This window comes from Lagenorhynchus albirostris, chromosome 21 (genome assembly GCF_949774975.1).
Source record: "Lagenorhynchus albirostris chromosome 21, mLagAlb1.1, whole genome shotgun sequence".
Lineage (NCBI taxonomy): Eukaryota > Metazoa > Chordata > Mammalia > Artiodactyla > Delphinidae > Lagenorhynchus > Lagenorhynchus albirostris.
The window spans coordinates 22,442,335-22,456,484 of NC_083115.1; the positions used below are offsets into that span (position 1 = coordinate 22,442,335).

Here is a 14,150-nt window from a genome sequence, read left to right on the forward strand (position 1 = left end):
CATAATTGATGCTCTCAGGCTCAAGTAGTATAGTCCAAAGGATAAAATAAGAATTTGGGAGTCTGCCTGCCATATTTAGCCTGCCTTCCTTTTCTTTAATTTTATCCCCTCCAGGAAAACCCACACGGCATCCAGTTTCCCTTGCATTCTGTATGCTGTGGCTTTGTGGAGTCTTTTATCACATCCCCAAATCTCCTTTCCCAGCCTCTTCGGTGCTTTTTTTTCCTTTGCTAGAAAATCCATGAATTCTCACTGCCTTCTAAAACCTTACCTGAGTAGAAGTCAGGTAATGTTCTCCCTACCTTACTGCTAGTCACTTCATCACCCCCCTTCAAGCAGTTAAAACAGAAACCCACGTATAAACAGAAATACTTGAGTAATCAAAATATTATACCTTGAGCAGTGAAAACAGGAACTGGCCCATGATGCTAACTTCTCAAGGAGACTGGAATGTGGCCACCTTCCCGCCTAATCTGAACATTTTACAGGTGGCCCGGGACGTAGAGCACAGCCCATAATCCACGCTGTGTGACTTTGGACGAGCTACTGTACTTCTCTGTGCCTGATACTCTTCATTTATAACAGGATAATGATGCTTTCCCTGTCATTCCCATGTGTTGAAATGTTAAAATAACTTATACAGGCATGAGTAAAACATTGATTATGAGGGCAAAGTGCTTTGAGAGAGGCCCTTGGGAAAACATTGTTGGTCCCATTTGTTTATGGGTGCCAGTTTTCAGGGATAGTCCATCCAATCAATTGTCAACAGAAGTATAAGGTCAGCTCTGTTTGAAAGTAAGACAGGGCATTAGGGGCATTCAAATTAAAACCACCATGAGGCATCACCACACATCTATCAGAATGACTAAAGTCAAAAAGTAGTGACAGGGCTTCCCTGGTGGCGCAGTGGTTGGGAGTCCGCCTGCCGATGCAGGGGACGCGGGTTCGTGCCCCGGTCCGGGAGGATCCCGCATGCCGCGGAGCGGCTGGGCCCGTGGGCCGTGGCCGCTGAACCTGCGCGTCCGGAGCCTATGCTCCGCGACGGGAGAGGCCACAACGGTGAGAGGCCCGCGTACAGAAAAAAAAAAAAAAAAGTAGTGACAACACCAAAAGCTGGCTAAAATGTGCATAAATTAGCTTGTCCATACATTGCCAGTAGGAACGTAATATGGTATAGCCACTCTGGACACTAGTTTAGCAGTTTCTTGTAAAACTAAACATATAATTACCATGTGTTCCAGCAATTGCACACTTGGGCATTTGTCCCAGAGAAATGGAAACTTATGTTCAGATAAAACCTGTGCATGAATGTTCATAGCAGCCTTATTCGTGATAGCCGAAGAATGGACAGGAACCTACAATCCCTTCAGTGGGTGAATTGAGTTGGGTTCCTCCAATTGAAGAATTCCTACTGATACACCCAAAAACTTGGATGAATCTCCAGGGAATTCTGCTGAGTGAAAACAGCCCATCTCAAAAGGTTACTGTGTGAGTCCATTTGTGAAGCATCCTTGAAATGACAAAAATTATAGAAATGGGAAACAGATGAGTGGTTGTCAGGGGTTAGAGACAAGGGGAGGAGGCTGAAGGAAGGTGGATACAGTTACAGAAGATGCTTGTGATGATGAGACTGTTTGGTGTTTTGACTGCGGAGGTGGGTACGTGAAACCGCGTATGTGATGAAATTGCACAGAACTAGGTACACACACACGAAGGAGTACAAGTGAAACGGAAGAAATCTGAACAAGATGCATCGATTGTCAAATGTCAATATCCTGATACTGTATGATAGTTTTGCACATGGGTAAAGGGCACGTGGGATCTGTGTATTATTTCTTACAACTGCACGAGATCTCAGACTGAAAAGTTTAATTAAAAAACAGTTGAGTCAGGATTTCAGAGGCAGGGTGGTCAGAATTCACATTATCAGTGTTTTGAGGAGTTGATGCTCCGAAGGTGTGTTAGAAAATTGGGAAAGCATTCTTTTCCATTGTTCTGATATGACATCCATTGTCTGCAGAGGAGGAGGTAGGCTGGGAGTATGAACGGAGCGTCCCACAGCTAGAAATGACACAATAGGGTGGATTTTGGTGGTCCTCCCTCTTTTTTTTTTTTTTTTTTTGCTGTACGTGGACCTCTCACTGCTGTGGCCTCTCCCGTTGCGGAGCACAGGCTCCGGACGCGCAGGCTCAGCAGCCATGGCTCACGGGCCCAGCCGCTCCACGGCACGTGGGATCCTCCCGGACCGGGGCACGGACCCGTGTCCCCTGCATTGGCAGGCGGACTCTCAACCACTGCGCCACCAGGGAAGCCCCTTCCCTCATTATTAAGGTTTGATGATGTCTCTCTGGACCCCAGGACCCAGAAACTAGCACAGCAGCTTCCTTTAGAGCGAGAGCTGAGAACAGAAATGGGTCAGGTTCAAAGCACTGTGTATCTCTCTGGCCCTGGGGCTAGGTCTGGATGCAGCTTTCGTCCTGCAGCCTTGGCTGTGGCCGGGTTGAGTTTGGGATGTTGCCACGCGTAAGCCCCATTGGCAGGCACACTGGAAACAGCCCTGGCGAGCCAGGTTATTGGCAAGTTGCTTCTCCAGGGACATTAACCCAAAGCTAAGGCTTGTTCTTGTTTCATGGCAGATGACATTTGGTGACCAGGAATCTGACTCTTGGCCTCTCTGGGGGGAGGTTTCCTTTCTCGAGCGTGTGAGCTAGGATTGTGAAGGCAGGTGATGTTGGTGCATGATGGCTGTCTTTTCTTTGAAGTCGTAGGACAGTCACATCTGGACAGCAACATTGAGGATCAAGAGATTGTCACTAATCCACCAGACATCTGCCAAGTTGTGGAAGTGACCACTGAGAGTGATGAACAGGCGGTCAGCATGAGCGAGCTCTACCCCCTGCAGATCTCCCCCGTGTCTTCCTACGCAGGTAAGGCGGGGGCGGGGCGGGGGTCGGAAACTCTGGAACTGAGCAAGGAACCAGGGAGGGTGATCCTTTAGTCTAGGGTCACTCACTGATTTCACCAACATAGCAGAGAACCTCTCCTGTTTCCTAAGGATTATTCTGTCTGGAACTAGTCTTGCTTTAATGTCCTCAACCAACATCTTCTAGGATATTTTTGTTCTCAATTCGAAGACCCAGTCACAGCATTTCACTTGATCACCCGTAACATGTTCACGCATGACTAACGAATAAGAAGATTTCTCTGGGGAAGTAGTTCATCTGAGTCCATTTTATTTGCGCAAGTTATCAGAAATTCGGAAGGATGTTTTTAATGGAATCTGAGTTTGACCCAGCTGGATAGGACCTTAGGGATCACCTCTTCCGGTTCCTTCGTTGGAATAGAAGGGATTCCTCCAGGCCACACGGCCAGTAGGTGTTTGGGTCAGGACTCAAACTAAACCTTCAGACCCCAAGTTCCATTCTGTCGTTCACCAAGTTTACTTGTCACTTCCACGTATTTTCCTCTTCTTTTTCAATTTCATACAGCTTCTAGCTGGGCCAGGGACTGAGCCCACTGCAGATTCCCCAGGGAATGGCCACAGAATGGCAGGAATTGGCCCCGACAGTCACAGAATTAGCACCGGGTTCAGTGGGTTCTTCCATCCTTACGGGATATAGTGGCGGCTCCTTTTCCCACCAACATTACATCACCTTATACACTCCTTCTCACGGTCTCCACTTAACGTTTGGTGACTCAGTTACAATTCTGACATATAAGTTCTGAGGCAGGGTTATTGCTTGCAGATATTACAAATAAAAAGCAGAGGCCCTATCATGGGTAACCAGAGTCGCTCTAATAAATAGTTCAGGAATTCTTCCCAGTGTCCTTTATGTGTTGCCAAATAGCGTGTCCTTCAGTCAGGACGCCACCCCAGTGAGCGGCGCAGAGTCCGCGTTAGAATTAGGTTGATTGAAAGGACAAGTTGTTTGTGAATTATCCGCCCCTAAATTAACCTCATATTTCCTGAACCCCAACTTTCTTTCATTTTAACTTATTTTTTTCCACTGTGGTGAAATACCCACAGCATAACATTTACCACTTTTAGCCATTTTTCGGTGCACATTGCAGCAGCATTAAGTGACCTAACATCGTTATGCAACTGGCACCACCCTCCGTCTCCAGAACTTTCTCATCTCGCACAACTGAAGCTCTGTGCCCATTATACAATAACTCCCCCCCTCCCCCAGCCCCTTGGCCAGCCCCCTTTTACTTTCTGTCTCTCTGAATTTGGCTACTCTAGGTACCTCGCATAAGCGGAATCCTACAACGTTAGTTCGTTTGTGACGGGCATATTTCACTTCGCAGAATGTCCTCAAGGTCCTGACTTTCTTTCGTGCTGGGAACATAAAAGGAAAGTGAGAACGAACCTTGGCTACAAGAAGCCTATAATCTTGTCAGACAGGATAAGCTTGTCATCAGTTATTTATTCATGAAACATTTTGAACTCCCGCGTATGCCAGTCCCTCTTGCATATCTGCCCGTCTCGTAATAATTACTGTTCGTTGCGTGTTTGTTGTACCCAGGGTACTGTGCTAAGTGCTTGAAATCGATTGGCTTATTTAATTATCATGAGAATAACCCCGTCAGCCTGGGTACTGTCATTATTCTCTCTTTAAAAGTTAGGTATTGGGGGCTTCCCTGGTGGCGCAGTGGTTGAGAGTCCGCCTGCCGATGCAGGGGACACGGGTTCGTGCCCCGGTCCGGGAGGATCCCACATGCCGCGGAGCGGCTGGGCCCGTGAGCCTTGGCCGCTGAGCCTGCGCGTCCGCAGCCTGTGCTCCGCAACGGGAGAGGCCACAACAGTGAGAGGCCCGCGTACTGCAAAAAAAAAAAAAAAAAAAAAAAAAAAAAAAAGTTAGGTATCGGGCTTCCCTGGTGGTGCAGTGGTTAAGAATCCGCCTGCCCAAGCAGGGGACACGGGTTTGAGCCCTGGTCCAGGAAGATCCCACATGCCGCGGAGCAACTAAGCCTGTGCGCCACAACTACTGAGCCTGCGCTCTAGAGCCCGCGAGCCACAACTACTGAAGCCCGTGTGCCACAACTACTGAAGCTTGCGCGCCTAGAGCCTGTGCTCTGCAACAGAGAAGCCACCGCAATGAGAAGCCCCCGCACTGCAACGAAGAGTAGCCCCCGCTCACTGCAACTAGAGCAGCAAAGACCCAATGCAGCCAAAAATTAAATAAATGAATAAATAAATAAATTTATTTGGAAAAAAAAAGGTATCTGAGGTCAGTGGGGTGAAGCAGCATGTCCAGAAACAGACAACCCGTAGCACAGTCAGACCCATACGTGGCTGATGCCAAAGGCCTGCTCTTAGCCCCTTGACTGCACTGCTGCCCTGCAGGACCGTGTGGGGCTCTGCCATTCAGAACAGTCCACCTCGCAGAATCTCAAGGACCAGCCAAAGGAGGCAGAGCAGAATGTTTATGCCCTAATTTTACAGTTGAGATAACTGAAACTTGAAACACTAAGCCACTGTGCTTACATTTCACTGACGAGGGCTGGAAATGTGTGACTTTCCTCTATATCATGCTGCTGCAGGCATTATTACACCCCAAGTGTTTTGTTTTGTTTTTTTTAAGGGCTTGGAGCTTTAAAATAGACTTTTCTATTTATCTATTGAGTTAGACTTTTCTGAAGTCTTCTTGGGGATTCTGGAAAGGCGTCTTCTTGCTGTTCTGCCAGCACTGGCATTTTGCTTTAGCAGAAGAGTCCCAAGAACAGCTGATTCATGCAGAGAGAAATGAAAATCTCATTACCCTTTTCAGGACATTTGCAAGATTCGAAAAGAAGGATTTTGGTGCCAGGCTGGCGGGCAGTGCGGGTTTGGTTGGAGCCTGGTGTCTCAGCCTGGCCTTTAGTTCTTTCGATTGTTTTCACTGTCTGAATTTTCTAGAACCCTGTGGAGGGAAGCTTCCTGGATAGAGTCAAGACAAGTCATCGCTGCTACTTTTCTAGAGCCTATGACACATAAGAAACTTATCTGTTACTGACCATGGGTAGCTAAAATCTTTCAGTCAGGGATCCCATAGCTTGCTACTAGGAAAGGCAACTCTTTGGTGGTATTCACTTTCTAACTTTACGTTCCCCACGAGAATAGGCTGTTTGCCTGTTTCTCATGACAGGGTCCCTTTGTGTGGACTACTGAACTGAATTGCAGCCTCCTCAAACCACTTCATTCACTTAGAAACCGGTATTTGGAAGCGGTTGTTGGCTATTTTCCCCCCCTACTGATCATTGAAATATAACCCCAGTAGTATTACAAAAACCACATTCATTTCTGCAAGTCTGTCTTCTCCATGGTCTAAATATTACAGTGAAGCAAGAAAAGGGACAGTTCCTTTGAGGGCGCGTACTTGCATTGGATTGTTTTAAGACAACATGAAATTCTAGTTGGATTCATAAAACTATGTCCTGGGGAGGGATGTCCCAAAGCCCAACCTTGGGAAACTCTAGAGACGAGTCATTTTTATTTTTAAAGGTCTACCGCAAAGTGGCCTCTTGCCTGCTGTGTGGCACCAGGATTTTATTAGGTTGTGGGTGGTTTAGTGAAGGAAAGCCACAGTAGTATTTTGGGGAAGGCTGGACAAGAGTATGGAGAAGAAAGTATAAGACGAAGGATTGATTGGTGATAACTGAGAGAAGGGAGATTTCCTCCTGACCAGTGACCAGTGGGAAAGACTTTGGGTCCTTCTGGAAACCGTAGCAGGCTTGCATTTTGTTGGGTGCGGCAAAGATAGAAGTGCTGTCAGAGGACTCTGATTTGAACCTCTTAATTGAGCCTTCTAGGGAAAGTAATTAAGGAAATGATTGAGGGAAAGGAATCCTTGTCAATCTTATTAATAAAACTTGTGGAACAAGAGCCTTCAGAAAATGTACCAAGATGTCGTAGTGCAAAAAGGCTGTGACAGAAGACATCTCCCTCCCCATCATGTTCCTGAGATGGTCTGACGATAAAAAAAACTGGGCTAAGTGGAGTGTGAGCCTGAGACTAGCATCATTGTAAAACTGCAACTCTGGAAGAAGCATCTTTGGGGTCATCTAATCCAAGCCTCTTCCTTCCCTCTCACCCCAGTCGCTTTCTGGGAAACGGAGACCAGAAAGATGAAACAAACTGCTTAGGTACCTGTTATTACTCTGTAAACACTTGCAACTTACTCAGACCGTGCTCGGGAAGCAACTCCAAAATTTTTTTTTAAATTCCATTCTACTCAAAGCAAATACGAAACCAAGTAAGTCCAAAGTAATCAGAAGGAAAAATGAAACAACTGATGTTGCTGTGTCGGTGGTAACATTGATCTGGAAGCAGGAGCTGCCATGAATTCATTTGTTCTATAAGAACCGATCTTGAAAATGGCAATGATGGAGTAAAACCAAGAAAACAGAGGAAAATGGGCATGAGTGTCCCCAACAGAGCACCCTGAGCCAGTGACCCAGGGGTGGCCGCGAGCACCACTGTTATTCTAGAGAGAAGGGTTTGGGGTCCTCAGGCTAGAGCTTGAAGCATTTCCTGCTCCTAGGCTCAAGGCGCTCAAGGCCATTCTTTTTTTTTTTTTTGCGGTACGCGGGCCTCTCACTGTTGTGGCCTCTCCTGTTGCGGAGCACAGGCTCCAGACGCGCAGGCTCAGCGGCCATGGCTCACGGGCCCAGCTGCTCCGCGGCATGTGGGATCCTCCCAGACTGGGGCACGAACCCGTGTCCCCTGCATCGGCAGGCGGACTCTCAACCACTGCGCCACCAGGGAAGCCCCTCAAGGCCATTCTTTTAAACGATGAAAATGAGAACTCCCAGTTTGCTTATATGGAGAGTTTTCAAAACTACTTCAGAGGCAGTTGATCTTCCTTTAGAAACGGTGCTCTTCAGCCACCGTTTGTGTCAGCTGGAAACAGAAGTTCAGAGCATGTGAACTTGTCTTGTCTCCGACTATCTCCCTGAAGTTGAAAACTGGGTGCTCACAGGCGATTAACATTCTGATTCTGTTCATGGTTCGTGCCAGGCCTTACCAAGGAGTCTTCCCCAGGGTCTGCCTTCCCACCCCTCCCACAACTGTGAATTGGGCTGTGGAATCCCAGAACCTTGGTCTAACCTGCCCATTTTTGCCTATTTCCAGCGCCCAGAGCAAGCCTGATGGCATCTTGTTTTTATGTGAAGGGGAGAGGAACAGAAGATGATGGTGTTTATGGAGGGTGATTAGGCGTGAGGGGGCCTAGACCTACAGGAAGGGAAGAGAAACCTTGGCTCCGGAGCTCTAAGAAAGCTAACCATAAAAATGGAAAGGGGATCTTGAAGTTTCACCAGAGGCTGGAGCAGCAGGAGAGCTTCAGCGCCCGGGGCCCTGGAATCAGAAGCTTGCTTTGTTTTCCCTCCTCTGTGCTGACTCAGTCCACGACGACTTTGGCTGGTTTCTCAACATCTCTGTTCCGCATTTTTCTTGGGAGTGGCAGCGCTGACTGCTGCCTTCTCAGGGTCCTGGGCTAGCCTGAAGGTTGAGTGGAGGGGCCTTTTCCCTTGCTCTTGTGTATAATTTGCTTTTGTGTGGAAACCTCTCTTGTGCCCGGCCTTGCCAGTTTGCCCTGACAACTAGGGTTGGGCCTTTGCCGGGCTTCTGCTGCCCCTGCTGGGGATGCTTAGGGAAGTCGGCTCAGTCTGAGGAGTGGACGGGCCCATCTTCTAGTTGCTGGGGGTTGGGTTTATCGGCAATCGCTTGTGCCCAGGTGAAGTCACTGGAGAACAGTGGCCGAGAAACGTGCATGGAGACCCCAGGGTGGGCCCCGTGTAGTAACTTTCAGTTTCTTTGTTCGAGAAAGGAATCTGTGCCCCAGTTTGTCCGTTTGTTCCTTAGCCTTTAATTCATGGAGGGCCTGGTCTGGTCCTGGTGCCCCGGGTCGTCAGAAGGACTCTATCTGGGCTGGGAGCCACCTGGTCACAGCTGTACCACCAGCAAGACGTGAGGCTGGAGGCCAGTCCCTCTGTAGGTTTGGGATGGAAGGGGTAGAAGGCACAAGAACACATAAGGCCTTCTGCACAATCAAGGGGTGACAGGACCTGCTCCCTGACTTAGAGACTGAACAAGACCTGCGTGCAGAGCACCGGCCCACGGGCCCCCAAAACGTTCACTAATACAGCTTCCCTTCAGGCCATGTCTGCGAAGTGAATGACCCAGACTCAGGGCTCTCTAAGCGTCCGTGTATTTTGGAAGTTCTACCCACTGTGTTTCATTTTCTCAATGCTGTGAACCCTGAAAAACTGCACACCATCAATTCTGTACTTAAAACAATTAACATTTTTCTACTTAAAAAAAAAATTAGTTTGCTTTAAAAAAAATCAAAATTATTTTTTACTTAAAAGAATCTTGTATTCTATGTACAGGTGATGTGTAATCGCTAGCTATTGAGTGTGACCCTGTCACCCTAGCATGGGGTGCAGATCCCCTGTTGAATGAGGCTCAGGACAAAGGCGCACCAACATTTACTGGGTGTGGGCTGTGTTCCAGGCGCCGTACTAGGCCTTTCCCTCACTCATCACGTAATCCTCTTTCGAAGGTGTTTATACTCCCATTTTACAGATGGGGAAAGTGTGCCTCACTGAAGTTAAGTAACTTGCTTTGTGTCTCACAGGTGGCAGGATGGATCAGGATGGTAAGTGAGTTAGTTATCTATTGCTGCGTGACCCTATAACCACAAACTTAGTGCCTTAAAACAACACACATTTATTATCCCACAGTTTCTGAGGGTCGGGGGAGCAGACATGGCTTGGCTGGGTCCTCTGCTCAGGGCACTCTCTGCACAGACCAGCAGCTGAGGTCTGGTCCAGGGCTACTGTCTCATTTGAGGATGGGATCGGGGAGGATCTGCTCCCAGGCTCACAGGGTTTGAGGCAGAATGTAGTTCCTGGCAGGTTGTCAAACTGAGGGCCTCAGTTTCTTGCTAGCTGTTGGCTGGAAGCGGTCCTTAGTTGTCTGTCATGTGAGCCTCCCCGCCATGGCTGCTGGCTTCCTCAAAGCCAGCAAGGGAGATGGTCTCCTCATTAGACAGGTTGCAGGGTTACATAACGTCATCACGTGCATCCCATCGCCTCCACTGTGTTCTGTTGGTTCAAAGCAAGTCACAGGCCCCGCCTGCCCTCCAGAGCAGGGAACCCCACAAGAGGGTAAACACTCAGCAGCTGAGCCACCCTAGAATCTGTGCACCCACAGTAACCCAGGGGGAAGGTGCCACTTTATTAACGCAGGATATAAGTACTGAAGGGCCGTGAGGGAAAGGAGGGATCTGAGGAGAATGGGGCTCATCTGGGGAGGCTGGGCTGGGACTTAAATGAACCAAATGCCATGAATGGGAACAGACCAGTGAGCGGCTTGTGATGGAGCAGCTGTGAGGAAAGGGCCTGACGTGGAGCCAGCAGAGGGCCGGGGGGCAGGGCGGGCAGAACGCGGATGGGCAGCCCGGGGACCCAGCACCCCATCCCGGGAAGAGAGGCCATGAATAAGCATAGCCTGGCCCTGGGAAAACGAGCCACCCTTCATCTCTAAATTCCTCCCTAGCATCTCCCAGGCACACGCGTCTGACCTGACGCAATGGGACGGAGGTTATGAGTTTAGTGATGCATTTCTCTTTTGAAGAAAGACGTGCTGATGTATTGTTTTAAACACTGCCTGGGCCTCGAAACAGTTTGAGTGGCAGGAATGATGGACCTGTGTTTTTCTCTCTGTGAACAGAAAGCGAAACTACGGACAGTGTGCCCAGTGATGAAGAGAGCTCGGAGGTAAGCCTGGTGGCGCCGGCGCAAAGCCTTCCCAACTGGCATGTTGGTTTCCCCGCTGCTGGTGAAGTTTCTTTTCTTTTGAGCATGAGTTTCACTTTTGGATTTTTTTTTTTTTTTGGTGTTGGTGGTAAAATATACATCACATAAAATTTACAGTGCTTTTGACTTACAAAATGAAGCTTTGGGAAGTAAATGGGAGGGAAGGGGGTAAGATGTTACTGTGAGAAAGGAGGCTATGACGGCAGGAAAAGGCCAAGAAACGCTGATATGCTTACCACCGTAAACATCCTAATTCACAAGCAGAAATAGAAGGTCCAAGTGGCCCAAGGCAATGATGAGAAGTCAGTGTCGGAAAGTGCTAAGCAAAAGTAGCTCCCCAGATACCGGGAGTGTCCCCTCCCCCCCAGCCCGCCCTGTGATCCCTGCCCACGGGCCAGGTATGTGTTCAGTCCGGATTCCAAGTGGCTTTGCTTCTGATCTCTCTCCTCTTGGCTAGGCTCAGACAATGGCAGGAAATGGCTGGAACTGTGAGGGGAAGCATTCCTGCGAAGCCTGCTTTGTGTCTGCGTTTGAGTGAGTGAGTTAGTGAGTGAGAGACAGACAGACAGAGACTGACTACTGATTGTCTGAATTAGTAATTTCCCAGTGTACTAAACACTTTAAAGTATAGTCCAGGAATTCTGAAGGACAGTGGGTGGAGATGCGCACATACGTTCGGAACCCGTTTCTTCAAGGTCAGAATTCCAGCTCCTTCTCTGAATGACGCCACCCTTGAAGCCAGCTATGTGCATGCACTCTGGAGCGCTAAGCTGTACCCGTTTGAAAGCAATCCAGGGGCGTTCCCTGTCTTTTATTGGGTTCCTCGCTTCCGGCACTCTGAAAATGCAGCTTGACTCAAAGATCAGATCGGGCCATCTGTGAGGACTTAGTCGCCGTGACACATCAGCCATCCTGGCCCAAAGCTACCTAACCATGAGGCCGGGCAGCCGGAGTAGAGGGGAACCAGAAACCAAGCTGCTGCCTTGTTTTCCTGCCTTCATAGAACAGCCTTGGCTAGATTTCTGGGAGGTAGCCAATGGGCATGGATTAAAAAGGGAAGAGAAACTGTGCTTGGGGCATGCATGGCTGGGAATGGATTTCAGTTCAGGGGTGTGGAGTCGCTAAGGTTCTCGTTTATTCCATGCCTCTTAAGAAACTCAGACACCAACACATGGGAAGGGTGGCACATTGTTTAAAAAGCCATTCAAGAGAAGGCAAAGGAAATGTATATCATGATTATTTTCTTTGAAAGGGCCGACCACACTGGCGGAAGAGGAACATTGAAGGCAAACAGTACCTCAGCAACATGGGGACACGAAGCACGTACCTGCTACCCAGCATGGCGACCTTCGTCACTTCCAACAAGCCCGACCTCCAGGTCACCATCAAAGAGGAGAGCTGTCCCGTGCCTTACAACAGCTCCTGGCCCCCGTTCCCAGACCTCCCCCTCGCCCCCTCCGTGACCCCAGCGCCCAGCAGCAGCCGGCCAGACCGGGAGACCCGGGCCAGCGTCATCAAGAAGACCTCCGACATCACCCAGGCCCGCGTCAAGAGCTGTTAAGCCTTCCACTTCCCCTGGTGGTTGTTGGGATTTCTTGGCTTTGTTTTATTGTTTGTTTGTATTATATTTTTCTTTCTGACACCTATTTTAGACGAATCTTAAGGGAAAAAGCCTTGACAATAGAACTTTGATTGCTGTGTCCAACTCCAGTACTGGAGCTTCTTTTTAACTCAGGACTCCAGCCCCTTGGTAGACGCATATCTCTAGAGCCTGCTGGATCTCCCAGGGCTGCTCCCTCAAGTTCAAGGACGTCATAGGACCAACACCCACACGGGCAGTGAGGTGCTGCATTGCCTGCGGTCAAGGCCAGCATGGTGGAACGGATGCCTCTGAATGGAGGAGAAAATGTGAACTAGCTGGAATTTTTTATTCTTGTGAATATGTACATAGGGCAGTACTAGCGACGTTGCAGTCTGCTTCTGCACCTTATCTTAAAGCACTTACAGATAGACCTTCTCGTGACCCTGCTCTGTTTCATAGCACAGTCAGCACCCCTCTTCCCTCCTCCCCGCCTCCCCCTTCCCATCTCCTCCTCTTGCTTTGCAGCCCCTCCCCTCCCAGCCCCTCCCCTCGTTTGCCTCCCCTTCATCCCACCCCCTCCCCTCCCTCCCCTCCCCGGCCCTCCTATCCCCTTCATTTTCTTTCCTCCTTTTCCTGCCCTCAAAGGCTGTGTTCCACATCCCTGAGGAGGAGAAGAAAATGAACTTCTCCACAGATGTCCCATTTTAAAAGACTGCTTTAAAAAACAAAACAAAAAAAAAAGAAAAGAAAAAAAGAAAATCTTTCTAATCTGCTATGCTTGAATGCCACGCGGTACAAAGGAAAACTATCATGGAGAGATTATGCAAATTCCCAGATTTGAAGAGAAAAATACTCTAATTCTAACCAGAGCAAGCTTTTTTATTTTTTATACCGGGGAATATTTTATTCAAGGTAAAATTCTAAAGAAAATATAATTGTTTTTTATCTTTTCTACAGCAAATTTATAATTTTAAGATTCCTTTTCTTGTTTATCGGCAGTTGTTATTACATCCTTGTGGCACATTTTTTTTTTAATTTTGTAAAGGTGAAAAAGCTTTTATGAGCTCATGTAGCAATCAAATTATCCTGTGGATTGATAATAAATGAATATGATATATAGTTAAATTTTTAATGGGCATCACGCCTGGCTTTGTGTGTGTGTCCCTTAGAGCACAGTCATGGGATTGGACTGGTGGACCAGAACTTTCCCCCTTTCGACCCTGGAGGTTTCTGTTGTGAGATGGCTTCCTCTGTTAGGCGCTCGCCCGGAGCTGGACGTTGTGCTGCGTGTCTTACATGATGATTCCACTTGTTCACTCATCCAGGTTGTGCACAGGATAGAGATTTATCTCCGTTTCACAGGGAGGAGATGGAGACCTAAAAGGAAAATGCCTTTGCTCAAGGTCACATAGGTAGTCATAATCCAAGGCTGGTGTGACTCTGGAGGAGTGTTTTTTCCCCTTTCCACTACTCTACAGTCAGCAAATTCCACCCACATCTGTGTTTTTCTTGTTCTTAAACATAGGACTAAAATTCTGTGTTTATGTCACATACCGGGCTCACAGATAAAATGTTTTTGAGAACAGGAAACATTTGTTGGGTTCCTCGTCAAGTCAGTCTTCTTTCTGAGACCTAGGCCCTGCCCTCAGAACTTAAGGCATGTCTTTCCTAGTGACAAATGTGAATTCCACACCTCAGACTCCCCCCACCACCCAGTCTCTGACCTTGGGAAAGAAGGCCGCGGCGCTCACCCCTCATGCTTCCA

At 48.3% G+C, this 14,150-nt stretch overlaps 1 protein-coding gene across 2 annotated transcripts in view; it reads left to right on the forward strand.

Annotated features, from left to right (window-relative positions):
* The window catches only part of IRF2 (interferon regulatory factor 2), an 84,239-nt gene extending 71,262 nt beyond the window's left edge, over nt 1–12,977 (forward strand). For both annotated transcript variants that reach the window (XM_060136510.1, XM_060136509.1), the window contains 3 exons: nt 2,763–2,927; nt 10,718–10,764; nt 12,056–12,977. In XM_060136510.1, coding sequence (XP_059992493.1) covers nt 2,763–2,927; nt 10,718–10,764; nt 12,056–12,364 — 521 coding nt within the window. In that variant the 3' untranslated portion in view covers nt 12,365–12,977. The remainder of the gene's footprint in view (nt 1–2,762; nt 2,928–10,717; nt 10,765–12,055) is intronic.
* Nucleotides 12,978–14,150: the final 1,173 nt, after the last annotated feature.